Source organism: Hemicordylus capensis, chromosome 2, assembly GCF_027244095.1.
Source record: "Hemicordylus capensis ecotype Gifberg chromosome 2, rHemCap1.1.pri, whole genome shotgun sequence".
Classification (NCBI taxonomy): domain Eukaryota; kingdom Metazoa; phylum Chordata; class Lepidosauria; order Squamata; family Cordylidae; genus Hemicordylus; species Hemicordylus capensis.
In genome coordinates, this window is record NC_069658.1 from 326,083,218 (window position 1) to 326,110,963 (window position 27,746).

At 46.3% G+C, this 27,746-nt stretch overlaps 1 protein-coding gene across 6 annotated transcripts in view; it reads left to right on the plus strand.

Moving 5' to 3' along the window:
- Window positions 1-6: 6 nt before the first annotated feature.
- The window catches only part of MST1 (macrophage stimulating 1), a 32,679-nt gene continuing 4,939 nt past the window's right edge, over window positions 7-27,746 (plus strand). Inside the window, exons 1-16 of one of the 6 annotated variants that reach the window (XM_053291150.1) lie at window positions 7-320; window positions 4,622-4,956; window positions 8,559-8,691; window positions 9,454-9,566; window positions 10,528-10,642; window positions 11,926-12,062; window positions 12,882-13,002; window positions 14,658-14,776; window positions 18,719-18,881; window positions 20,481-20,611; window positions 21,343-21,445; window positions 24,064-24,200; window positions 25,180-25,215; window positions 25,415-25,526; window positions 26,269-26,346; window positions 27,585-27,731. In XM_053291150.1, the coding sequence (XP_053147125.1) occupies window positions 4,905-4,956; window positions 8,559-8,691; window positions 9,454-9,566; window positions 10,528-10,642; window positions 11,926-12,062; window positions 12,882-13,002; window positions 14,658-14,776; window positions 18,719-18,881; window positions 20,481-20,611; window positions 21,343-21,445; window positions 24,064-24,200; window positions 25,180-25,215; window positions 25,415-25,526; window positions 26,269-26,346; window positions 27,585-27,731 (1,697 nt within the window). In that variant the 5' untranslated portion in view covers window positions 7-320; window positions 4,622-4,904. Of the gene's footprint in view, window positions 321-1,611; window positions 4,957-6,150; window positions 7,139-8,558; window positions 8,692-9,453; window positions 9,567-9,923; window positions 9,975-10,527; window positions 10,643-11,925; window positions 12,063-12,881; window positions 13,003-14,657; window positions 14,777-18,718; window positions 18,882-20,480; window positions 20,612-21,342; window positions 21,446-24,063; window positions 24,201-25,179; window positions 25,216-25,414; window positions 25,527-26,268; window positions 26,347-27,584; window positions 27,732-27,746 lie in introns of those variants that run through there. The other 5 variants (XM_053291148.1, XM_053291152.1, XM_053291146.1 and 2 more) reach the window with 5 other exon arrangements.

Sequence of the window (27,746 nt, forward strand, 5' to 3'; positions counted from 1 at the left end):
GCCGCCACCGCTGTGCCCTCTGGGAAATGAAGTCCTAGAGAGCTCAGCTCGCCAAGCCACGGCGCTTTGTGACAACGGGAGGGCGGGACTACGAGCCCCATGATGCTTTGCGCACATCTCCCTCAATGGCTTGCTGGGAAACGTGGTCCCTAGGAACAGGCATGCTTGGCAATGTCTGGGGGAGGATAGGTGAACTACGACTCCCAGAAGCCCAAGTTTCACGGCCTCGGTTGAACCTGTGGGTTTTAACACACTCCCACTGCTCGCTCAAGTTACGCGCTAGAAGAAGTTGGATGCGTACGCCCTCTGGTGGAAAAATGGTATGACCGCAGGCATCGATTCAGCTTTGGAATTGGAAACTGCAGAAGCGGTGCCCAAGCGTGGGTTGTATTTTGTTAACAATCACAGTCTGTCCTTGGCAGCCTAGGCATGGCTTTTTTGTTTTGTTTTGTTTTTTGCGAAGGCCAATTTTGTCACCATACCTTGACCCCCGCGGGTGAAGAAACGAACTAAAAGGGGCCGTATTTGTTCAACGAATGAGTGGTCACTGACAAAACCGACCATTTTTCCTGCCGACATAGGAGGATGCACCTCCTGGTTTCTTGTGGCATTGTTGTGCAGCTGGCCAGAGTTGATCAGGTTGACTGAGGAAGTCATAATGAAAGCGCGGGCGTTGCTGACCTTTGAGCGTTAGCTGCTGCTGCTGCAGTATCGCACAAGAGGAGTGTGGAGCAGGAGGCAGCGCACATCTCCCTCCTGTGTGGCAGGTCACACCGGGCAAGAACACTAGTGCCCATAGATGCCCGTTCTGTACTCCCCCGCCCCGCATTGCAACCGTGGAAGTTAAGCCCCTCTCTTCCTAGAGTTCTACCTCAGGCAAGAAGGAACTACCACACGCAGGAAAGGAAGTACCAGCTGGGACTTTTGAGGCAAGAACTCTAATTTCATCCTTAGTCTTTTGATCTATCCTCCCGTCCATATCCATCATCATCACCAGCACCACTGTCATCATCCCACTTTTCAACAAGAAAAGTTCTCAGAACGACTCACATAGCAAAAGAAAAAAGAATGAGAACGTGTAATGAGCTTTCTGTGTCTGTTGCAACATTCCCCAAATGTGTAAAAGCTGGAACTGAACAGAATAGGCCTCACTGGACCCTTTAGAAATAAAACGGAGGCTAAAAATGTTAGATACGTCAGAGACATTTGAGAACTATTTTTTTAGACTTTACATCCTTCCGATTGTTATACTTTTAAAAATATCTTCGCAGCCACCCATCTGGAACAGCTAGAATAGGCCTTTTATAATTGTACAAAAAGCCGTAGGCTATGTAAGAGGCACACATGCAGGAGCGAGCGAGCCAGCCTAATGAACTGGGTGGGCGTGCTGAACAAGAGGCAGCAGAAGCAGGGCTGCAGCCATAATTGAGAGGATGGGTTCAAAGAACCTGCGACCCCCAGCTCCTGAGGGCCCCCCCATCTCTCCTGTTTCCTTCATTATCTCCCAGGGACTGCCAAGGATTGGGGCAAACATGGGCCCTCTCCCTTAGCTACACCTCTGGGCCGCTGCCTTCGGTTCCTGGCAGTTCCCTCTCTCTCATTCTGCCTGCTCTGAAGTAAACAAGAGCTGCACTGCTTGCAGGCTGGCCGTTCATCAGATAGACCGGTACAGGCCGGTTAAGCTTTGTGGCTTGCTCCATATTTCCCACCCAGTCACATGTGGTGTGCAAATCTGACTATACAATAAATAAATATACACACACACTGCTTTTCAACAAAAGTTCCCAAAGTGGTTAACATAGACAAAATAAATAAATAAAATGGCTTCCTGTCCTCAGAAGCCTCACAATCTAAAAAAGACACATCAGATAGACAACAGCAACAGTCACTGGAGGAATGGCTGTGCTGGGAGTGGATAGGGCCAGTAGGGATGTGCCAAAATGCGATTCGGCTGTCCATATCACAGGCACCTCCCTTTAAAATCAAGGCCCCTTTAAAGCGGAGGAGAGCAGGTCTGTACCTGCTCCTCCTCTGCTGGCCGCCATCCTGGCGCTCCCCCTAGCTATGTCTCCCAGCTGCCCCTGTGTTTCAGCACATTTCTAAAGGCCAGTTGCTCTCCCCCTGATAAATCAGGAGAATTGCCACTTTAATAAGGTGCCTTTTCGCTCAGCTAGCAGATTGCTGCCTTAAGACCAGTTGTTCCTTTCGTTGTTAAAAATGGATTTGGGCTGGGAATGGGTTAATTAATGCATCAATCACATTTCCAAAATGATGTTCTCATATATGTCTAACTTATCACACTATTTATTGTGCAGTATTATTTATAAAATCTCCATTCTGGCCCATTCAATTCAGGATGAGTTCCAGCAAGTAAAACTAGCTGAAGGCTAGTTATCTTCTGGGCTTTCCTTTTGTCCTCCCCCTCCGGCCGCTGCTTTCCCTCCCTGCCCGATGGCCATCATTCTGCCGTTCTCCTGGCCAGCAGTTTCTCCCCCTACCCGCCTGTCCCCATTGCTATCTGGCAGCTGCTTGCGAACTCTCATGAGAGCTGCCACACATGGGATTAGTAATGGTTATGTTTAAGAGAAATAAATAGATAGATAGATACTGTAGATAGATAGATAGAACACTGGAAGGGTTTTAGATTTAAAATATTGTCATCGGGATGCTTTCCAGATTAGATCCGCAATGGGGTCACGGTTTTATCTCTGAAGTGTGCTTCCACATTTCCTGCATTGTGACACCGCAGCCCGTATGCTGACAGCAGGGTGCCATTCAAATTTCCGATGCCTTGTTTCGAATGTAATCGCTGCGATTTATTGATAAAAGGTTGTATGTCCGGCGTTAAAAGGTTGCTTTTTCCCCGGGTTGTTAATTTTTGCAGGACTGCTCCCACTGCTGGGCACTTTGCTATTTACGTTTTGAATGGGATTTGCCTGAACGGAAGCATTTTGCCACTGTTGAGTGGCTAAGCTGGAAAGCGCCCTGATATCTCTAACACATCCCACTATTTTTTGCCTCAGTTTTATTTCAAAGGGTGTGTTCCATTTGTTCTGTTCTAGCTTTTACACTGTCCCTGCTTGATGACCTCATTTTGCCTCCCCTGTTTTTGCCCCTTCCTCTTAGCTTCTCCCATAGTTCTTGACTGAACAACTGAAAATTATTTTTCTACATTAACAATTGAAAGGTATAATTTTTTATTTTTCTGAGAGCTCCACTCCTGTGCATGAGACAGACAACAACACTTTCTTTGATGACTTCCAACAGGACGTGCAAATGTCTTAATGACTAACAACTGCATGTCAGGAAGCAGTTCAGTAGGTTAATTTTCTGGTTTTTTAATCTCTATGCTGGAGAAAGCCACGCCTACTTAATTTCTGATGGTTTGGTCCCCTAGTTCTAGCAATGAACATATAAAGCTACCTTCTATCAAGTTAGACCGTGCTCAGTATTGTCTGTCCTATCTAGGGCAGGGCTGCTCAACTTGGGCCCTTCTGCAGATGTTGGCCTACAACCCCCATCACCCCTAACTATTGGCTACAGTGGCTGGGAATGTTGGAACTGTTGTCCAAGAATGGCTGGAGGGCTGAAGTTGAGTAGCCCTGTTCTAGGGTTTCGGACAGGGCTCTTTCTGAACCCTATCTGGCAATGCTTGGGCTTGAACTCTTCTGCAAAGCATGGGCTCTGCAGGTTACATGGCACCTCCTCACGTAACCTTGTTTGTGCTGAACATGTCTACGAACAGAGAAATATTATGGGCTGGGAGTCTATTTCCCAAATCAATACTCACTAACAACTGCACTATTTCTGGACTGTGTAAATAGCTGCACTCTTTTCTGACAGGGACCCCATGCCTTTTAAATAGCTGTACAAAAAGTAGAAATCAACAGGTGCTGCTTTTCCCTGACATCACCTGTTGATTTCTGCCTGTTGTGCAGCTGTTAAATGCATATAATGCCCCTGCTAACTTGGCAAAAAGGCAACTTTTAATGTGATTCTGTTTATTAAGCAGGGGGAGAGTAACTGGCCCTATCCACCCCCAGCACAGTACCTCCAGTGACTGTTGCTGGTGTCTATCTTGTGTTTCTTTTTTAGATTGTGAGCCCTTTGGGGACAGGGAGCCATCTTATTTGTTTGTTATTTCTCTTTGTAAACCACCCTGAGCCATTTTTGGAAGGACGGTATAGAAATCAATCAAACAAACAAACAAACAAACAAATAACTGTCCATTGAAGAGGCGCAATCCTACTCCTACGCATTCTTAGACTGTGTTCCTCACTGTAAATCTCTGTTTTGCTCTATTGGCCACTCCCTCTTTTTAAGGTTCCCCTCTAGTTTATCCCTTGTGAGCATAGCAAACTGGGGGTTGAGATTTCAGCTGCCACAGCCCTGAAATTGTCTCTGGAGCTTGTGCTGGATTTTTTCTAGCCACCCCCTTGATCCTGGCTTGGTCTCAGGACAGGTTTATGAGTGGTTGGGGTGGTACGTTCTCATCAGACCACTTACAGGAAGGGGAAGGCCTTTGAGCCAGGGCCAGCTTGAACAGGCTTGGAGCAATTTCCTAACATCTCCATGACTGTATTTTTCTTTTGTCTTTCATATCGTCTGGGACTTGTGGAAGGGGGCAACCCACTGGTTGAAGAACGGCCTAGTGAAGGTGGAGCTGATATTCATGTGGTGGCTCACCATCATGGGTTTCTTGGTGTAACTGCACCCCATATCCTTTGAAGCCTTCCTCCTTCCTCTGCCGTATCACTGCTGACATGTGAGCCATAAGTAAATATTTGGCCAGCAGGGTCAGGGGGCTTGTGTGTGGCTTCCTACTGCTTAGATGTTCCTGTACACACTCTGGCTGGCACATCCCTCTGGCCAAGCGGGGAAGGCTGGGGCTGCTGGAGAGAGCTATGCAGACTGCCGTTGTCCTGCTTCTCATGCTGCTCTGTACCTTCAGCACAGGTGAGAAACCCCCGTCTTCCTTCCACCCGCATCACTCACAAGAGTCTTCTCTCCCAGTCACAAGGGCTTGGCACTCTCACCCCTTCAGGCTTAGCAGCTGCCCCAGCAGAGCCCCTTCTCTCTGGCCCCGGCTTTGCTGCCTGCCCAAGCCCTCTGCACTGAGGTGCCTTCAAAAGGTGGGGGGCCCCCCTAAGGTGGGTAAGAATTTCTGGGTCAAGGCTTGGCCCTTCCATGCTGGCTCTGTTGAGACATGTGGACTGAGCAGTTGGGAATCACAGTTGTCTCTGTCCCCCACCCCACCCCCCAGCATCCCATTCTGTCCCACAGAGCCCAAGATAAGCAAGCAAAAGGTGGCTGGCCTGTCTACTGTGTATGGCCCTGACCTCCCTCTCTTGCCCAGCAGGGCTCAAGCCTTTGACGCTGCCATGACAGGTTTTCAGCCGGTGAAGCATTTTTGTTCACTGCTGGGAAGTGCAAAGTTAGTTGACTGCTTGTCGCTCATATAGAGCTGTTAAAGGCATAGGCTATCTCCCGAATAAAAAAAAACATAGGAGCCCCCTCCATTCCCTGATACATGCGGGTATCTCAAAGTAGGTTTATTTCCCACCCCACGCCCTGTTTTTTTGAACAAGAGACTGTGCCTGTAACGAGTTTATGTAGAGGCATTACAAGGTTGGAATGGGCCATGGGGCAAAAAGTGAAGATGAGCTCCTGCCCCCACCCCCAACTTTATTCTTCAGAGAGCTATGAGGGGGAAAGCAAAGAGCAAGTTGTCACCCAGTCAGTGGCCCCACCCCCTCCAGGGACATTGGTCCCCCCCCCCGCCTTGTTCAATTATAGCTACACCCCTGAGTTTATGCCAAACAGATTGTTTGCAAATGGAGCTCCCCCCACAAACCCCCCCCCCCACAAACTTTATCTGCAGTGCTAGGAAAGCCTGTACATGATATATTTCAACCTGTTGTGCATATGTTAAAATTTCAGGACTTTGGCCAGGAAAAAGGTGCATGATAGGCATAGGCGATCATGCATTTTCTCACACTTTCTGACTTACGGACAATTTGAGCCTGGCTTCAGCTCCAATACTCATTTTCAGTATGAAGTGGTAATAGTTTTTGAGCACATGCAGAGTGCATTTCCTTCCCCATTTGAGCTACACCTTTGAGATTAAGAGGTCGGAGTTCCCAATTAGGTTCTAAAATTTCCCATAACAGCAATTAAACAGAGAACACAAATCTCCCTTTTTCAAGGGAAATATGCCACATGTTACAGTACTAAGATCTACCCCACCAAGTCCCTCTGGGTCCCCTATGCAGCAGCACAGCACACACATGACTGAATCATCTTCAGGACTATGAAGCAATGCTTTGAGTAGGGCAGAAGGTCATGCAAGGGCAGCAGCTTCTCCCCAGATTCTGCTTACACCAGCGTCACAGGTGGCAAGGAGTGGAACCTGCAATTTGCCAGCATTTGCACAAGGCCCGTGTGCGGGGGTGGGGTGGGGGATGATTGGCAGCAGCCTTTGGCCAATATAAGAGATGATAGGCAACATCAGCAGTCAATGAAACTGTTTGTGTGGTGTGGACAATATTGGTCCTATTAGTTGTATGGACTGAGGCATGCTGTCTGTCTGATCCATGGATATCAAAATGCAGTAATATTGATATTTACTAACTCAATACTGGTGTTTGAGGAAGAGTAATAGAAAGATAAATGGGAGCAATCGTGCACAAGCATTTAAATGTAATTTGCAGAATTTTAAAGTGGACACAACAAGGGAAAAGCTAGTGTAAAGAAAAAATAAGAGAAGAAATGCATCATATTTACAGGCAAGGAAGTGAGATGATAGATGTAGTGAGCAGATGTTGTGAACCACCCCGCCTGAGCAGTAATGTACTGAAGGGGCGGGATATAAATATTTGAAATAAATAAATAAAATAACAAAACCAGCCTCCCCACCCCCACTAGAGTTAAGAGGAAGTGAACCCTTGTGCTTGACTGACAGGCTGGTGACCCCAGGTCTTGACCAATTAATCCACCAGGTGGTTGGGACATGAGGAGAGTTGCTGGGGGAATGCTGGGAAGAAGAAGGGGGAAGTGTCTGCTCCCACATTGTAAATGCTGCAGGACAATCTCTCAGGGCGAGAGGTTTGCAGGAGACTTGATCTTGCTAGGAATTTTGGTGAGTTTTCAAGGGAAATGAAGCCAGGGCTTTATGGCTTCAGAATCTAGCATAGGGGAAAGTATGTTTAGCCAGACTTTGCATTAGGAATTATTTTGCTTTCTCTGTGTGTTTTTATAGTCCTAAGTATCTGTTCTTTGTAACTAAGCAACAAAATTCCATTATGTACCGCCTAAGAAAAATCTGGGTGCTTTGAAGTATTATTGTAACCAACCTAAACGATTTTTAAGTGCATCTAAAAAGCTAGAGACTCAGACGAACCAGTCTGTAGTCCTGAATTAACTCATTTTGTTCTCCTTTTCACAAGCCTCTCAGAGCTGGTTATTAACTCAGAAGAAGTGGGGCGGGTGGAGCCCACTAGTGCACAGGGTCTCTGAGAGTTCAGTTCAGCTACTATATCAGGCAGTAGCGATATAGGAATATACTGAAAGGCATCATCTCATTCTGCGCGGGAGGAGGCAATGGTAAACCCCTCCTGTATTCTACCAAAGAAAACCACAGGGCTCTGTGGGTGCCAGGAGTTGCAATCGACTTGATGGCACATGTTACCTTTACCTTGTTTTCTCGCCACGTGTAGGCATAATACACCTGGAAATTTTTTATCTTTGCCAAGTAGCAAGAGAACAAGAGAAGTCTAGGCTGTGGCACTCCAGCCCAGGCTGTCCAGTCTCTGATAAAAGGGTGTCTGGTGGCAACATTTTAATCTACCGAAGGTCTAAAGTAAAAGGTTTTAAAATGGAAGCCCACTCAAGCAGCTCAGCAGGGGTAACTCAGCACTCCCCACCTTCCTCATGTGAGCTGGCTCTGAGTCAAAGGCTTAATTCCTTACAATAAATATCAGTGGTTTTAAATGGAGCAAAAGAATCTGCCCTCAGTCCTCCAAATCATAGCCATTTGGGTGTGCTCTTAGAGAAGTTTCTTTAACCTGTTTTTTTTTTTTGGTGACTCATCAAGTTTTTATTTACTTTGGAACACTGATGGTGGGAGAACTCCATTAGGCGTATCTAAAAGTTTGCGTGTTGCTCCGAATGACTTTCTTCAAACTGCAGTCTGTCCTCAACTCCCTTGGCTTGTCATGGGGATGGGAGGGTGCTGTTGTTCAAAAACAAAACTCCCAAGCCCTGCCTGTTTTTAAGAAAGATCTGAAAACGTACCCTGTTTAATCAGGCTTTTAATTTTATAGTTTTGAATTTTAGAGTTCTTAATCTATATTTTAAATTGTTTTAATTGTGTTAATATTTAATTGTTGTGTGTTCAGACTTTGAACCGCCCAGCAACTTGCATTTGGGGCAGTATCGAAATGTGCAAAATAAATAAATAAATAAATAGCTGTGTGCTTCTCTGTACTGCGGCCCAGGTCTATTGCCGCTGTCCCCTTTGCAGAGGACCAGAGCTGCTTACACTTCCTGTGTCTTTCCAGGCCTCCGTTCCCCTCTTAATGACTTCCAGAGGCTAAAAGCGACTGAGCTGGTCTCTTCATCTCACTGGACAGCGGAGCAGCGTATAGGGGTAGAGGAGTGTGCGAGGCATTGCACAACACTGCTTGACTGCAGGTGAGGGGGCAAGCAACAGCACTGGGTGCACGAGATGAGAGCTGCCAGATTATACAGAGGATAGGCTGGATTTATACAGCTGCCTTATGCGGAATCAGACTATTTGTATATCTCGCTTAATACTCTTTAGTGGCAGCAGCTACTCAATGTTCCAGGCAAGAGTCTTTCTCCTTTGTTTGCCCTATATATGGGATGATTTGCATCTTATATGGGATTGGGCTGCAAGTGACTAAACCGGGAATTGGGAAGTTCCTCGTCTGAATCCTGTCTCTTCCCATAAGCTCAATATATAGGGAAGCCACTATTTCTCAACCTTGGTCCCATCCTTCCATCAGCAATGTGGGGATAATATTGGCCTAACTTACAGGACTGTTGTAAGGGTTTTTAGGGTAATTTATCTGAAGTGCTTGGGTTCTGAAGTGCTTTGGGTACAGTGCTTTGGAGGCATTGTACTAATGCTGATGATTATTACAGATAGCAGAGGAGTGAGGAACCAACTAATAAAAGATGATGCAGATACAGGAGTAAAGGGAATAGGGAATATAGGAACATTCTGCAGAGTGGGAAGTGGCACTCCTTTGTACATGCCAAGCAGAGGCATGTACTATATAGGGTGAAAATGTAGATCTGAGTGTTCCTTTGTAGATGTGAGGAGTCAGTGTGGCCCCTGGCCTGAAGCACATATACCAGCTCCAGTCTAGGTTATGGGATGTTCTTAGGTCATGTGCTAATGAGCATTGTGCTCTTATGTCACTTTTCCAGAGCTTTTCACTACAACTGGAAAAATAATGGATGCCAGCTGCTGTCTTTGACCCAACATTCATCACACACCCAGTTGCAGAGGAATGTCCACTATGACCTCTTCCAGAAAAAAGGTAGACAAGGCCATGTTACACAGGGGCCAAGAGCAAGTGATATGTAGGCAAGCACGTAACAGTGCTGTTAGATACATTTGAATGGCTTAGTGAATCTGCAGTTAAGTTTCACTCTGGGGTCAAGGAGCAAGCTAGAGATGAGACAAACATTGAGAGCTACACTGGTTATTCAGAATCTCTCTATGTGGAGTTGTCACATTTGCTCTGGGAAGCTATATATCCTCATCCCTGCCTGGTTCACCAAACCGTCTTGTTTCTGTGTGCCTTAACTCTGAAATCTAATAATTAATGTGATATATCATTATTTTACACAGTTAGGCAGAGCACATTATTTCTATCACTGGATAACACAATCTCTTATGAAGGGTATCTCATCTCCTTTTAATTTTTATAATACAGATAACATCAGTAAGTAAGAACAATGGTCATTGTCAGATTGGTAAAGTTATAAATGCCATCTGTGTATATTCACTTGCTATATATGTTCTTAATAAATGAAAGTAGATCTTAATTGTTCTGGTCTGGTGTGTGTTACTTTAGATTTATCTATGTAATTCAGAAAAGATGTCCGATGTAGCAGAAAGTTATCTTTAAACAGAGGCATTTTGATCTTTGAAGAGATTTTGTCCATAACAAAGATGTCCCAAATTCTATCGAACTACTAGTTCTAAGGATGCCTCATCTTGTTGCTAGGACCAGGTGGCTGATGCAAAAATATTCTTCCACTTTTTCCAGTCTGACTCTGAGGAAACTATGTTAGTGGTACTCATGGGTCAGAAATGCAAGGATATTGACAAATGCGGTCTCCTTCCTCCAGCAGGACTGTCTTTTTTCACTCTGGAATATATCAAATGGCCAAAAAGAAATCTATCACACTCTACTGCTGTATTCTAATGTCCTAGGTCATCTTTTGGATATGTTCAGATGTCCTCCTAGACAATCTTTCTTTTCCTCTCTACAGGTTATATAAGGAACTGCATTGTGGGAAATGGCACAAGCTACAGAGGAACCCAATCAGTGACGGAAAAGGGGAAAACCTGTCAGCCGTGGAGACTGAAGTTTCCTCATGACCATAGGTAAAGTGGGAATATGGTTCTATGGTGCTCTGCTTCAAAACACACAATGACCTTGGAGGGGATGGGAAGCAGGGGAGATCATTGTTGGAAAATATCAGTAAAGTAGAGCCATTATCCAGACAGTTCTCCAAGGGATACCTCAGCCAATGAAGATGAGGTAATGTTTCTTGCTTCAGGGTATCCCTCCCATATAGGTGTTATGCCCTGCCCCATATTGGTATAAGATTTCTCTGGAGCAGATGTTGGATATGAGTTTTCTAGAATATGTCCCAGGACAAATTCATATTTCCTGAAAGAGATACTTAATCTCTCACAATGTTCCTTGTGATTTCGGGACAGGTGTTGTAGCAAGTATTGTTCCCAGCAAGGTTGTTGCTTGGAACAGTAAGCTAGAGTGTCTACTCAAAAGTGGATCTGCTTGTGAGTGAGCACACCATCCTACCATTCTGAGTGGTGAGTTGGGGCATGCCTACTCTCAAATGTTTCTGGGCTGCCATCTGCACATGTGGACTTCAAAATGCATAAAGCTCAGCAGAAGAATATCTTGGGAAAATGAAGGACAAATGGAGATGGAAGAAGAAAAATCAAATAGCTGTGGCATAGACACAGTCTGACAGTAGTCCAGCCCGGGGAGGAGGCTTCTGCCATCCCCTATGGTACCCAGAGCCATTTCCCTTCTAGTTCGTTGGGGGAAAGGTCATAGAGCCAAGCCCCCTCCTCTATATACTTAAACCACCACAATTCCCAAATGAAATAACAAGTACTTGTTGGAAGCGTTCAAGGAAACCCCCCCCCAAAAGCAGGATATAAATCTAAATATAAATAGCATTTGCACCAAAATAAAACAAGTAAGCTAGTTAACAATCTTCAAAGGGAGGCTTACTTGGCCCCATCGTTCTCAATTTTCAGCAAGCAGTCAAGAGTTTTTTTAATCAGTGGGCTTTTTTTGGTCTGCTGCTTCTTCAATGATGAATAAGATCTCAGCTGCAGTTGTTTTTACCTTTGGATTAGGAATTATTGGATTGTTTAAAAATGAATCTTAATGGTGTTTTGAAATGTTTTTAAAAAGATTGTATTAAATCATTGCGCATCATGATGGAAAGACAGGGCACACATTTTGGTAATAAAAAAAATTAAGTTTGCACAATTTGCACTGGTTTCAGAACTGGGGGTTTCTGGTTGAAAAATTGAAGGATTGGTTTTACACAAATTTACTGCTGATGGGACAATTTCCATTTGGGACATTTACTTGAGCTTGCCTAGTTCTCTCTGTGTCTCATAAGGTTTGCTCCATCACCACGTAATGGATTGGAAGAAAATTACTGCCGGAATCCAGATAATGATAAGCGTGGTCCCTGGTGTTACACAACTGATCCTGCCACCCGACACCAAAGCTGTGGCATCAAGAAGTGTGAAAATGGTGTGTAGACTGGCTTGGGAGACTTCAGTGTTTATGTATGAATATCCATGGTAGTAGCAGTTAATCATTGATACAGGCATGTATGTACATTTGCACTTTGAATGTATGGCTTTATTTCAAAATCTTGATTGTCATCTTGAAGTGAAGATGCTACTGAGCCCAGTTCTGATAACTTGAGAAATTGTGGGGTTTCTGGTGCCCTGGCTGCCTTTCCCCCGCCTCCTGTTCGCTGCGTCAGTCACCACTGTGCTGCTCATATGGGCACATGGCACGGTGGAGCCTGGGAGCAGCAAGTATTGTGTGGGGGAAGGTAGGTAGGATCCTGCCTTCCCCCTAGCCCCAGCGGTTGTGTGAATGACCTTAATGAATTGGCTCATCCCCTGATTTGCATTCACCCAGGACATAGTGTCCTTCACACAATCAGTCATGATAGCAGATAGGGCTGGTGTCTGCTCATGTCTGTCACCTGGTGTCTGTTTGTGTCCACTTGGTGTTGTCTGATGTCTCCTCATTGTCTTGGAGTTTGCTTCTCTTTGCTTGTATCATCTTGGTGCCTACTGAGTGTTGTATGGTGTCGTTTGTTATTTGCTTGGTGCTGCCTGGTATCTTCTATGTGTGCCCTGATATCTGTTCTTTGTCTGTCCCTTCTTGATGTCTGCTTAGTGTCTCCTCGGTGTTGTCTGGTGTCTGATCATGCACAGAAGCTTTGCAGATGAGCTCCCACTTCTGGGTAAAGTGCAGGATATGGACAAAATGCAGGGTAAGGCTTTCAGCCTTCTTCCAAGCCTCAGGTGGTGACACTCTGTCTTTGCCTTGCAGCTGTATGTCTGTCGTGTAATGGTGAGGACTATCGGGGCTTTGTGGATTACACTGAAAAGGGCAGGGAGTGCCAACGCTGGGATCTGCAACATCCTCACAAGCACCCATATTTACCAAACAAGTACTAAATTATTGTCTCTTTGGGTAAAATATGAAGGCTCAGGAGAGAGAAGCTTTTATTTAATTTTTATCCATTTGTTCATTTATGTGGTCAGCCATCTGTGCAGCTGCGTACTATGCTTTTCATCATGCTATCTCAAACTCATAGTAACATAGGAAGCTGCCATATACTGAGTCAGAGCATTGGGCTATCTAGCTCAGTATTGTCTACACAGACTGGCAGCAGCTTCTCCAAGGTTGCAGGCAGGTATCTCTCTCAGCCCTATCTTGGAGGAGCCAGGGAGGGAACTTGAAACCTTCTGCTCTTCCCAGAGCGGCTTCATCCCCTGAGGAGAGTATCTTGCAGTGCTCACACATCAAGGCTCCCATTCAGATGCAACCAGGGCAGACCCTGCTTAGCTATGGGGACAAGTCATGCTTGCTACCACAAGACCAGCTCTCCTCTCAAGATTTGGGACTATGATGTAGTGAGAGGGGGCTCTAACCCTTTGTCTCCCCTGTGATCCTGATCTACCCCACCCCTGTGGCTGCTGTTTACATTTATGCAAATTATAATTATTGAAAAATAATAATGGCCATCAACTTTCTGGAACGGGTGATATCTCTTAGGGGCAGCATCAGGCTTTAGCCGGGGCACTTTCCAGTCTAGCTCCTGGAACAGCAGCAAAATGCCTCCACTCGGGCAAGTCACATTTGGAACGTAAACAGCAGGGGGAGCAGTCTCACGGAAACTAATAACCTGGAAAAACAGCAACTTTTTCACGGATATATGGCGTCCTTGCGCTATATCACAGCAATTATATTTGCAACAAGGCATTGGAAATGTGAACGGTACCCTGCTGTCAGCGTAGGGACTGCGGTGTCACGACGCAGGAAGTGTGCCCAATTCCCTGATATGTCCTGACCCCGTGGTAGGGTCTAGTCTGGAAAGTGCCCAGGTTAGACACAGACCTGAGGGTCTGCTCCCTTAGGACAAACTGTAATCCAGCTGCCCCTCAAGCATCTTCTGCTGCCCATTGTTGCCTGGTAAGGCTTTCCTTTGGCTCCTGGCTTACTGGACAGCAACAGCAGACAGAGGTCTCAGTGGCTGCACCTTTCCCCATTTCTTATGCCACCTCCCCCTGATGAAGGGTGCAGGGACAGGAAAAGGTTAAAGTGGCCCCATCACTAAGAGGAATATGCGCTGCTGCTGCCGCCGCCGCCCAGTATCACCCGGTAAACCAGGGCCCCATGAGGAGGCTTTCTGGGTGATGGGGAGCAGCAGCAGGCATCCCTCCTTCAGTACTCCTGCCCTTGTGGAGGTACTGAAGGAGAAGCCTCTGTCTGCTCCATTGTTGACTTTCCTGGTGGCTGGACAACATGAAGGGGAGCAGTGCCTGCATACAATCAGGAGATGGGAGCCTAGGGCGCTAGAGGGACCCAGCACAGGGTTTGCTGGGCAGTGGGGGGGGGGAATGTCCTGGCACTGACCTTGGCAATCCTAACTGGATGGGGACTCTTAGAAGCAGCTTTCCTCTGCATCAAGTGGGGGAAGGGAACTGTTGTCTTCTTCCTGCAGGAATATCGGCACAGGCTCTGCAGTAGTGGAAGACGAAAACAGAGATAAGGAGAGTGTTGCTTTGTTTAGATCGTCCTTCTCTCCCCTCCTTTTTAAAGATACCCTGACAAAGACCTGGCGGACAATTTCTGTCGCAACCCGGACAGTTCTGAGCGTCCTTGGTGTTACACGACAGATCCTGCCAAGGAGCGGGAATTCTGCCACATTCGGAAATGCAGTAAGTCCTGAAGTTTCAGGGTCCACGACTTGGGAATGTATCTGGCTGGCTTGTCACTGATGGCAGGGTGTCACCCTGAAGGCTGGGTTGCGAAGGAGGCTAGGTAGCTCCGCCCCTGCCTGACTGCTTCAGGGTTTTCTTTAGCAACTCCCTTTCTGAGATGACACAGTCACTGTTGTTAGCAGTTACTTGTGAGCTGTGCCCGTGTCAATTCTGAAACTTTGGCCTTCTTTCACCTCCCCAGTGTGGCATGTAAAGTTGACGAAGGGTAGGGGTGTGGAATATAGAAGTGCCCCAGTATGTTTATTGATGGGAAAGAAAGGCTCAGCAGACTTTTCCAGCAACCACTTCCAGGCTCTCTCAGAGGTCCAGAGAGGCCTAGGCCACTTCTAGCTTTTGAGCCCCCTAGCCATAAAAAAAAATGATGACACATAAACACAAAATAATCTCCAGGCTTGACTAATGTAATGCACTCTACACAGAACTACCTTTGTACCTTTGGTCCGGAAACTAGAATTGGTGCAGAACATGGCAGCCAGACTGGTCTTTGGGACAACCCAAAGGAACCATATGGCACTGATTTTAGAACTGCACTGGCTACCAATAAGTTTCTGAGTACAATCCAAAGTGCTGGTTTGTTTGTTTGTTTTATTTAACATATTTTTATACTGCCCAAAACTGATGTCTCTGGGCAGATTACAACAAAACAAAATAAATGACAACAGAAAAGTTAAAACAATAGAGCAATTTTAAAACAATATTTTAAAACAATGCTAAAACTATTAAAACAGTATTTAATTCAATGCCTGGGTGAACAGATGTGTATTTAAAAACTTTTAAAAAGTTGTCAGAGTGCATTCCATAGTATTCCAGTGCTCCCTGCTGAAATAAGAGCACATTCCATAGCATCAGGGTGGCAGCAGCAGCAGAGAAGGCCCGTCCCCAAGTAGCAATAGCACTTAGCAATAGCAATAGCACTTACATTTATATACCGCTCTATAGCTGGAAGCTCTCTAAGTGGTTTACAATGATTTAGCATATTGCCCCCCAACATTCTGGGTACTCATTTTACCGACCTCAGAAGGATGGAAGGCTGAGTCAATCTTGAGCCCCTGGTTGGGATTGAACTTGTAACCTTCTGGTTACAGGGCGGCAGTTTTACCACTGCGCCACCAGGGGCTCAGTGGTTTTACCACTGTAGCCACCAAATGAGCTGGTGGCAAATGCAGATGGACCACTCCTGATTATCTCAATGAGCAGTGGGGTTCATGATGATGAAAAAGTTGAAAAAGTGGGGTTCATGATGATGAGAAATACCCAGAGCCCAAGCCGTTTAGGGCTTTATAGGTTATAACCAGCACCTTGTATTTTGCCCAGAAACTTATTGGCAGCCAGTGTAGCTCCTTCAATACGGGAGTAACATGGTCTCTCCGAGGTGACCCAGAGACCAACCTGGCTGCCACATTCTGGACCAACTGTAGTTTCCAGGCTACATACAAAGATAGCCCTGCATAGAGTACATTGCCATCATCCTGTCTGGAGGTTACCAGCATATATATCACTGTTCTGAGGTATTTTATTTCAAGAAAAGGACACAGCTTGCATATCAGCCGAAACTGATAGAAGGCACTTCTGGCCACTGCCTCAACCTGGGACACCAGGGGGAGGCTTGGATCCAGAAGCACCCCCAGACTGCATACCTGTTCCTTCCAGGGAAGTGTGACCCCAATCAGAACAGACAGATCGAACTCATCTCCTGCATTTCGACCCTACACAATGAGTACCTCCGTCTTGTCTGGAGTCAGTCTGTTTGTTATCCCTCATCCAGCCTATCACTGCCTCCAGGCAGGCATTTAAGGAGGTTATGCCCTCTCCCTATTACCTATAAAGCCCTTAACAGCTTGGGTCCAGGGTATTTAGGGTATTCATGGGTCCAGAGCACCTTCTTTGTCATGAACCCTGCCACCTATTAAGATCATTTGGGGAGGTCCAGTTATGGTTGCTACCAGCTTGTTTGGTGGCAACTTGGGACTGGGCCTTCTCTGTGGCTGCCCCAAGGGGCTTTGGAATATGCTTCCTGTCACAGTAATAGTTTATCCATCTCTGATTGCTTTTTAAAAGACCTTCAAGGTACACCTGTTTTCTCAGGCTTTTAGTTAAAATTAATTTTAAATGGTTTAATTGTTTTTATTCTGTTTTTACATTTGTTATATTTTAAATTATGTACACTACCTAGGAATACACATATCAGGTGGTATATAAATATGATAAATAAATAAAAATAAGGCACCAGAAAAGATTGAGATGAAATTTGATTTTTTTTTTAAACAAATGCTTTTCTAGCCGCCTTCTGTCCCCCAGAATTAACAAGTATCTAAATTTGGGGCTCATATAGTCCTTCTGGCCCTAACCACTTATTTTCTCTCCTGGTCTGACAGAAGATACTTGGTCCTATAGCTCAACTTTAACACCTGTGCCTTTAACATCATGTCCTGTTCTTCTCGGGGTCAGTGGAAGAGAACAAATCTTGATTCCAAGATGGAGTTTGACAGTTGAGGATTCATTTTTTGTTGGAGTGCAAAGCGATGTTTGAGAAGTCTGTGAAACCATAGTCTGAATGAGCCTTAATAAAGTTAACAGAAACTCATCCAGCATAGTGGCAAAAATATGCTGGCACCTGAGAAGACAAACTCAATTGCTCTCCACATCCGCTCCCTCAATTCACACATTATCCCTCTCCCAAGTGAATGATCAAGTTTATATTTTGCTATGAGGAAGTAATTTGTGTAAGCTATTCTCTTTCTCCATGGCCTTAAAATATAAATAAATAACTATAAGCACTTAGATCACAAGATCTTAAAAACCAGGGTGTAAGGACATATATACCAGATTACTTTTTAAATTTGGCTGTAAGAACTAATTAATATGTTTGAAATTGTTTTTTAAAGGTCTTTGAGATGTGTTCAGGATGACTGTTACTGCTGTCATTTACTACCCAATTCATGGTGTATGTTACACTTGCTTAGTGTTTTTATCGTGATTTTATGATATGGCTGTGGTTTTAATTCAGCGGGACTTGTGGGGGTGGGCATTTTTGTTTTTGTTTTGCTTTATGAGCCTCCTTGAGTTTTTCAATGGGTCTAAAAAGTGGGATACACATTGAAAAAACAAAATAAATAAATTTGCTGTCTGAGGAAAACACTTAATTTAGCCTCATGGTGAAGCTGGGCCTGGACTTAAGTTCAGCTTGGATAATGTGGATTTCAAATGTCATGTGACATAAATCAGCCAATCCCAGTGTCAAATATTAAGTATGTTGGTCCTAATGTATAGTCTCTAAGGCAGGCTTCCCCAAACTGCAGCCCTCCAGATGTTGCTGAACTACAATTCCCATCATCCCAGCCACAATACATTGTAGCTGGGGGTGATGGGAATTGTAGTTAGGCAACATCTGGAGGGCTGCAGTTTGGGGATGCCTGCTCTAAGGGCAAGATGCAAATGCTGTTCTGAAACAATTAACAGTTTTATTTTGTAGCCAGGCTGTTTTCTTGCTCTGAGCTGGCACATACATGTTGAAGTGTTTGCAGCTCATCATAGAATATATATAGCAACTCCTCGCATGTGTGAGGAGAGCTATCTGTCTGTCAGTAACAAATGGGCTTATTGTCCAGAGCTGGATTGTGATCAGAGGCATATTGTAGCGCCTATTATGTTAAACGCTTTCAACAGAGAGATTAAATTTGGTTGCCATCTCTCCCCCGCACCCACCGCCAAGAGTAGTTCTGTACTTTTAACAATTTGATGGGTAGAAATTCAACAGCTTCCCCCGTGACTGCAGCTGCATGCTGGGAAAAGTTATAGCTGTTGAATTTCTGTCCGTTACACAACTGTTGGTCAGGAAAAGGAATGACCTACAATATTTCCCTTTTGTATCCTTCCAAGCAGAGAAACGTCGAAACCTTGATCCTACAACTAGCTGCTTCATGCTGAAGGGAGAAAACTATCGAGGCAAGGTGAACACCACGACGTCGGGCATCACTTGCCAACGTTGGGATTCTCAGACACCTCACCATCACCATTTCCTGCCTGAGAAATATGAGTGCAAGTAGGCACAGGGAGGCATTTCTGTCGGGTGTGTGTGTGTGGTGGGGGGTGTTTGTCACAAAAGGGATACTGTGTGCCAGGAGAGGAGCTGGAAGGGTTTTCTCCACGACAGGTGATTAGGCGTGGATCCTTGTGAGAGGCTCTTCTCTGGGCGTCCCTGCCTTCAGAGGCTAAGTAGGTGGCAGGGGCGTGGAGAGAGAGAGAGGACTGCCTTGTGGGCAGTGGAATCCGTGGTGGCTCAAGACTTCTGTGCACCTGAGACAACATGCCAAATGCCACCCCCCACCTTGAGTGGACCATCCTCCTTATCCCCCTGTTTTAAAAGCAGGGGGCAGAACGGCATCTTGCCCCCTTGCTAGTGCCTCAATAATTTGTTGTCTAAGGCTAATGCCTCACCTCATGGAAGGGGCTGCCCTGGTGTCGAATATTCTCCCTAGGCATACTTGCCTGGCTCCTACTTTGTATCAGCTTTAGTTGAAGACTATTTTACACATATAGGCATCAAATGATAGAAAGGCAGGGTATAAATGCCTAATGTAATCACTTGTTCTCTTGATAGGGACATAGACAGCTGCCTTATACTATGTCAGATCATTGGTCCATCTAGCCCCATGACTGGCAGCGGCTTCTCCAAGGCTGCAGGCAGGAGTCTCTCTCAGCCCTATCTTGGAGATGCCGCCAGGCAGGGGCGTAGCTATCAAAGCAGGTCCTTGAGTGATGACCTCAAAGTATGGGCAGTTTTGTATGGGAGCAGGCAGTCTTTCAGCTACCATGATCCCAAGCTGTTCATAGCTTTATAGATTAAAACCAACACTTTGAACTGAGTTTGGAAACATACTGGAAGCCAATGCAGATCTCTGAACACTGGTAGGAGATATTGCAGTTCATTGGTCCCAGTTAACAACCAGGGCACTTTCCAGATTAGACCCTGCAACAGGGTCGCATTGGATCTTGGCAGTGTGCTTTCACACTTTCTGCATTGTGACACTGCAGTCCCTATGCGGACAGCAGGGTGCCATTCACGTTGCCAATGCCTTGTCTCGAATTTAATCTCTGTGATATAGATCTAGGATGTTGTTTACCCAGAGCAAGGAAGCTGTTGGATTTGGGGGTTGTTAGTTGCTGCGAGACTGCTCCCCCTGCTGTTTACATTTTCAATGTGACTTGCCAGAACAGAGGCATTTTGTTATTGTTGAGCAGCTAGGCTGGAAAGTGCCCAGGTTGCTGTGTTGCTGAACAAACTGAAGTTATCCAAACAGTCTTCAAAGACAGTCTAATATATAGCTCTCTGAAGTAATCTAATCTGGATGTTATCAAAGCATGGATAACTGTGGCAAAACTGCAACAGTATGGCTTCCAGAAGTCTCAGAATGAAGTCCTTTGACAATACAGGTTGCATTAACAAAACCCCAGTGTCACTACTGTGGTGCAGAGGCAGCACAACATAAATGGTAGTTAATATCCATGTGCAGGAACAGAGAGGGATCCTGGAGTGTCTGAACCCCAGGAGTGGCAAGTGCAAGTTGAGCCCAGGAGCTCTTTGGTGCTTGTGTGTGGTTGGCCTGGGAAAGGTGCTCATGTTCTGTCTTGTGCCCCCTAGGGACCTGAGGGAGAATTATTGCCGGAACCCAGATGGCTCAGAAGCTCCCTGGTGCTTCACTACTATGCCTCATGTACGGGTGGCTTTTTGCTTCCAGATCAAACGCTGTACTGATGATGTGGCAGTGGAAGGTGAGAGCTGGCTAGACCAGTCTGCCCTTGGAATAATTGAGGGGTGGGGTGGGGGACATCCTGTTGCGGTGATTCCTTCTTTCCCCTTCCCTCTGAAGACTGAGGCTGGTTTCCTGGAGATTGTTTAATAAGAACTAGCTGATCCAGCACAAAGCATCTGCGCCCCTCGTTCTCCCTGTCTCTCCTCCCCATCTTCACCACCCCCACCTCCACTTCAGCCCCAGTCCGTTTTCCCTCGCCAGCTGGCACTTTCCCTCCCTGCCGGCTGGCTTTCCCTCCCCACCCGCTGGTGGAGCTTTCCCCCACCGACCAGCCTGGCCGGCACTTTCTAGTTCTCCCCATTGCCGTTTCCTCCCCTGCCTGCCCCTGCCTTCTCCTCGTGCCTGCCAGCACCATCATTTGCCCGCCACCACTGTGATCTCCCCGGCCTGCTGGCCAGATGGCTACCGCTGCCACCATTTTCTCCTCCCCCCCCCCCAATCCCCATTGCTATCCGGCAGCTCTCCGAACTCTCGCGGGAGCTGCCACACATGGGATTAGCCACCGGTATGCCTTAGCGAATTATATATAAAGAAGATTACAGGTAGGTTTCTCACGACGTAAAATGAATTTATGTGAAAATTATTTGAGGAGTTGAAATAGGCTGGACTGGTCTATGGTTCACCATCTCAGCTATACTGTTGATGTGTAGGGTAAGCGGTAATACTCATGTGGGTCTTTTGTCCCCTCAGACTGTTATCATGGAAATGGAGAAGAATATCAAGGCACTATCAGTATGACCCGGAAGGGAATCACATGTCAGAAATGGAAAGACCAGTCGCCTCACAAGCCCCAGTAAGTCTGGGAGCCAGCATGGATGGGCTGCCCCCCACTTCCCTTCTCATCTTTTAAATGGCCATGGAGATAGTGGGGAGGAAGGCAGCCACGGCAAGTCACTGCAACCAGCTCGGATTGACTTTTTTCTGTAAGTTTGTGCCTATTGACAAGGGCCCTTGGAGGACGAACTCAGGGTCCCTACTTGCTTGATCCTCTCATTCTCTGAGTCAGGTCTGCAAGCCAAAGTAACCCAGGTGCACAGCACTCTCCTTCAGAGGCCAAAGCTGCACATGACCTCTGGGGAGCCTGGTGGGGGAAATGAAAATGCATTTCTGTTCAATATACTGTGCTGCTGCAATGCTCTTTCCCTTGTTCATTTAGTTCAGAGTAGAGAATGAAGCTTTGATGTTTTTGGTTGAACTTTTACCATAGGCTCCAAAATTTGTTGATAATTTAATTGGTTTACAGGGAGTCCTCAGACTTACGACACAATCGGTTATTGAAAACCTCAGTCAAACTGTCGTATCTCAGAACCTACCTTCTTAGAGGAAACAATGGTATAAATGGGGGCTTGGTTCCTAAATCAAGTCCAGATACCTGGGCTTTCCCCCCTGCTGCTGTCAAAGCTGATGGTGTGTCAGTCACAAACGTACAGATGGTGAAGACTCAGAAGTTGCTGCCACCCACTCCTTTCCTGCCTCTCTTTCATTTTTCCATTGAAGGAAGGGAGGTGTCTGGACAGCTTGCAGCCATTGCCACTGCCACCTCCTGGGCAATAGTTAAGTGCTTTCCAGACTAGCTGCTCAACAGCAGCAAAATGCCTCCGTTCAGGCAAGTCGCGTTCAAAACATAAACAGCAGTGGGAGCAGTCTCGCAGAAACTAACAACCTCCTGAAGCAGCAACTTTCTTACATGGGATATACAACGTCCTAGCTCTATATCGCAGCAATTAAATTCGAAACAAGGCATTGGCAATGTGAACAGCACCCTGCTGCCTGCTTAGGGACTGTGGTGTTAACAACACAGGGAGTGTGGGAGCACACTGCTGAGATACGACGTGACCCCGTTGCAGGGTTTGATCTGGAAAGCACCTTAGAGAGTGAATAAAGCAGCCTAGGCAAGAAGCAGCACATGGGCTGGGAATGGGCCTGGCACTCTCTCTCTTCCTGTCACAGCACAGCAGCTGAGCCTAGAGGAGGAGAAGCCACAATGGGTGTGGGTGGGAGGGAGCATCTTGGACAGGCAAGTCGGCCAGTCCCTCTGCAGATGCAGCAGCGGCTGCTGCCGGCACTAGGACTGCCAGTTTTGATGACAACATGAGCCTGAACTGGCACTGTCACCTCCTCCTCCTCTAGTCCATAGACCAGCAGCCACCTAGTGGAGCCTCCCCTCCCACGGCAAGTGTTGCAAAGTTGAAAGAAGATGGCAACAAATTAAGTGCCATTTGTCTTAACTTGGAGCATTTTAAGTTGAGGACTTGCCTGCATTAAGAAGGTTCTGTTCATCAGCTCCCTGGCAGAACTCTTAATGCAGGCCTGCAGCAGGGCTTCTCCTGGAATCTGGAGACTGGGTTCAGCTTAAGGAGATAATGCACAGTTAATTCATGGTGCCTGAATGAATCTGGCACACCCTCTCTCTCCTCCTGGAAAAGAGAAGCATCATGGGGTTGTCCCTGCTGCACATTCTTCCGGCTTCAAAGGGTTGTGGTAGGCAGCAAAGCTAGTGCTGCTAAGTGAGAGGGAGTGAGAGGCAGCAGCATTAGAGAAGGGGGAGCACACAGCCTTCAGTGAGCTTGATCTTAAAAAGTAAACTCCAAAGGACATTCGGGTATTGCTGGGGGAGGGTGTAGCCTTGCCAGTGCTTGTCACTTTAGAAAGGGACACACAGAGCAGTTGCTTCCATGTCCTAGGTGAAGATTTTATTTCATTTTTCACTGTGTGTGTACGCATATACACAAACTACTATGGGATACTTTTATACCTGGGTGGCATAATGCCAGAGCTTTTGGGCTCTAAGTAAAAAAACAAAATCCATCTTGCTAAAGCTAAGCAGGTGTTGGGGTGGTCAGGGCTTGGATGGGAGGCCCATGTATGCCACCTTTTGGGGGTAGGGCCATAGCTCAGTGGCAGAGCATCAGCTTTGCATGCAGAAGGTCTCTGGTTCAGTCCCTGGCGGTATCTCCAGGTAGTGCTAGGAAAGGCTCCTGCCTGAAACCTTGGAGAGCCATTGCCAGTCAGTGTAGACCAGACTGAGCTAGATGGACCAACTGTCTGACTGGCATAAGGCAGATTCCTGGGTCCATCACTGTTAATGTCAAGGACACTGTTCAACTGATATTTGTGACACTTGTGCAACCACATTCCAGACAGCACTTGCAGCTGCAATGGGGAATCACTAGCAATGGGGAAGAATTGGCATTTCCCCAGCAATAAACTACTGCATGAATGCTGGGGGGATGCAGTATCTGGCCACTGGAAATGTTTCCCAATGCCTGAATTGCCCACAACAAATAACTGGCAGCGGCATATCTGCTACATGGCAAAGCCCTTGGCCAGAAAGGTCCCAAAGGTGTATGGAACAGGGTGTAGGGAAGAAGAATCATGCTGAAGGGATGGCTGCCCTCTCTTGTTGCTTAGGATCTTTCCTACCATGTTCCCTACTGTCCGTCTTGAAGAGAACTATTGCCGCAACCCTGACAATGACAGCCATGGACCCTGGTGCTACACCATGGACCATAACACCAAGTTTGATTACTGTGCTATTGAGCCATGTGGTGAGTATCTGAGACAAAAATGTGAGATGAAAGATCTTGTTATGATGGCCTCTTTGTGAGCTGGGCCAACGATGTCCTCTCCCTTGATTCACAGAAAGCCAAGAGTCAGATGAGTGCTCCTCCCGGCAGCACAGGCCCTATCCTGTCCCGGTCTGGAGGGGGCTTTAACTATAACCCCCTGCTGTGACACTGCTCTAGATCTTGCCCCCATGCATACAAGCTATTTGCCAACGGAAAATCTCCCATTGTTGCCGTTTTCTTTGGCAAAATAGCACATGAGTAAGGGTGTATAATCTGGATTGGAATTGTGGTAGGGAGTGGGGTTAAAGCCCTCTCTCCCTCCTTCCATCAGGGTCCCAAGCCACAGGGGTCTCCAGTTAAGTACCTGTTTATGCATAGATGCAAAAGAGATTGTCCTGTGACATTTGAAGTGAGATCTCTTGAATGTTTCTTTTTTCATTAATTAGAACTGTGAGAATCTCCAGTTTTGTTTCTTTAGAGGTCGTCATAGCTGCAGAGATCAACATAAATATATGAAGGCCAAAAGAAATAATGAGTGGTTTTGAATGCCAAATCTGTTGCTTACCTTTGCTTAAGACCCTATCATAGCCTTTGGTTGTATTACATGCTGTTTAGGACCGGAGGGCGACAGGTGCCAGACTCTCTTCTCCTGCACTGTCATATACCAGAAACCCTGACAGTAACCCAGTCAGCAGCTTAACTGGGCCTGGTTTACATATGCATGTTGATCACTTAATGACTGCAACATCAAGTGATGACTAGCATGTGTGAGATGCTATTTTCTACACACACACACACACACACACACACACACACACACACACACATTCTGCATAGTTTCAGATACACTTCTTTTCAGTGGAGTCAGTTCAGTTTCCAGTCTTCAGGGAATCAAATAAAGAGAAATCAAAAGATGTATCTCCCATGTGTGAACTTAGCCTATGTTTTGTTTCTTTAGTTGGTGACAAGAAGCCATCCATCTTGCTGAACCCAAGTAAGTCTGCACAAGATGTCTGTGACAATTCTGTGGCAGAGGTAACGGAGGTGAGAAGGGAGTGCAGCTGCATTAGGGAGCCAGATCACATGTGCCTCTTGTCTGGAGCTGATGATTTGTGTCAAATGTTGAGCAGGAATCTCTTGTTGTTTAAGAAAATGTGGACACTAAGCCTGGCTCTGCTCTGACCTACTTGCAGATAACGTGGTCTTTGACCAGTGTGGTAAGAGGGATGAGAGAATACAGGTGCGGACTCGTATTGTAGGGGGGCTCCCTGGGAATTCGCCCTGGACTGTCAGCATCCGCAATAGGTGAGGAGGGAACGGAGGCGGAGGGTGCTCCATTTTCATAATAATGAAAAGTCCTGAATGGTATTGTATGGTATTGTAGGGGCACAGCAGACTTAGGGAAGGTATTCAGGGGAATTTGGCCAATAGAAGCAGAGGCGAATGGCAGCTGTCCCTTTTTTTAAAGGGGAGATTCTAGCCCTGTGGCACACTCCTGCTTCACTTGTCCTGAATCCTCATTGCTTAACACTCTGTATTTCCCATATAATAGCACCCTGCAAAAAGCAAACATGCTTGGTGACAGGCAGCCATATTGATTGCTTTTGATTATGTGCTGTTGGCCTGGCCTGGCCAAATGAGGATATGTGCTAAAGAGTGAATGGAAGATTCAGATGCCAAGCAAAGGGTCAGCTGCTGCATGAATGCAGAGGTAGGGATGATGAGCATGAAATAAGGGAGGACTAGATGAGAACATAGTGGTGTTGGAGGTTAGACTGGGAAATGGGTTCACTCGGAGCTTTTCTTCTGGTGCAAATGGCAATCATGGGGGTGGGGAACAATCTGGGTCAGGACCATGGCAGGGCAAAAGGTTACCCCATCCCATTCTACAGTTGCAATCCAGATATCCCCATGGTTGCTATTTATGTGGGAACAAACCCCAAACATAGCATTTAATAACATCACATGAAGTTTGACCATATGAGGTAGCTTCATTTCCCTCTCCAATGTAATAATAATAATGTGATGTGTATTTTCCGGCATCCAGGGAAGGCGTCCATTTCTGTGGAGGGTCACTGGTGAAAGAGCAGTGGGTCATTAGCACACGTCAGTGTTTCTCCTCCTGGTAAGCATCTTGTTTGGCTTTTCTTTGGGGCTGCTGGCCCCTGATAATTCCCTTTGGGGCTCATTGGGAGAGCTTATATTATGTTTGTAGGCAGAGCCTTATTCTGATGATACAGTGCCTTGGGAACCACTCATTGTGGCTGGAGGAATGAGTTGCCTTGTTGAAAAATTGGCTGTGGGTCCCTTCACAAATGTCATTTTTCCTAGAGAGAAATAGCTTCTATGAGGGGAAAAGTATCACCCGCGAAGCAGCCCTGTGCTTTGTCTGTTGGGGTTTGTGATTATTTATCAAAGCACCAAGGAAGCTACCACTCCAGTTACAGAGTGCAGAGTTTAGTTGTTGCAGCTATTTAAGCAACATGTATGGAGATCACTGTAGAGTCTAAAATAAATTGATTTATTGGTGAAGTACATTTGAGACAGGAAAGACCTATCCTATCTATCAGTTCCATAATGAATAGGTAGGGGCGTCCATCTTCTCTCTAGGAGGAAAGGAGGAGGACTGACTCACTACAGGAAGTACCTGAGGAGTCAAGGCAGGGGTCATAGAGCAGAGGCAAGCAGGGACAGGTGAGGAGACCCTCACTAGCTGCCTCTGCTCCTAATGCCCCTAGTGGTCATTAGGATAGTTGGTGCAAAAGGTCGATGCACTCGGATTCTCCCTCAGAAGAGGGTTGTATCCTAGGATCTTGGGATTGCCTTGACTTCCTGCTCCAGACAGGGCCAATCAGAGAGCTTTCCACTCAATAGGAGGGAGGGACAATTCCCCCAGTCTCTCAGTTTTTCACCCTGGAGATTCCATCTCCAGCACTGTCAGACCAGCTGAGCTGGTTGAGCTGGAGTTGGCCCACTCAGCAGCAGCTACAGGACTCCTGCTAGTTTGTTTCTGTCCCAGTGATATTCAGCAGATGTACCCAACTGCAATTCACTTTGAAGGACCAGGAGTATGTTGCAAGCTGGTTGCCTGTGATCTGACATGGGATGAGGACAAGGGAAATGTACTAACTTGTAAGACTTTTAATGGAATACTTTGAAATGTTTTTGTGCAGCAGCTACTGTACCTTTTAGGTGCTTAGGGGCAATAATAGTGATAACTAGAGAGGTACAGGGCAGGGAATCATGATGGTGGATGATGGAGATGTTAGGCAGTATCCTGCTTGTTTTTTCTAAGACGAACTTGGCAAGCTGGGTGGGGATGTTGCTTGCCCTGCGATAACTGTGTGTTCCTCCTCTTTGCAGTGATGCTGACTTATCTGGTTATACAATCTGGCTTGGAACGCTCTTTAAGAACCCTGGTCCTAATGACCCCAACAAACAGGTCATTCTCATCACTAAGATTCTCTGTGGCCCCTCTGAGTCTCTCCTGGTGATGCTGAAACTGGAGAGGTGAGTGGCCTTTGG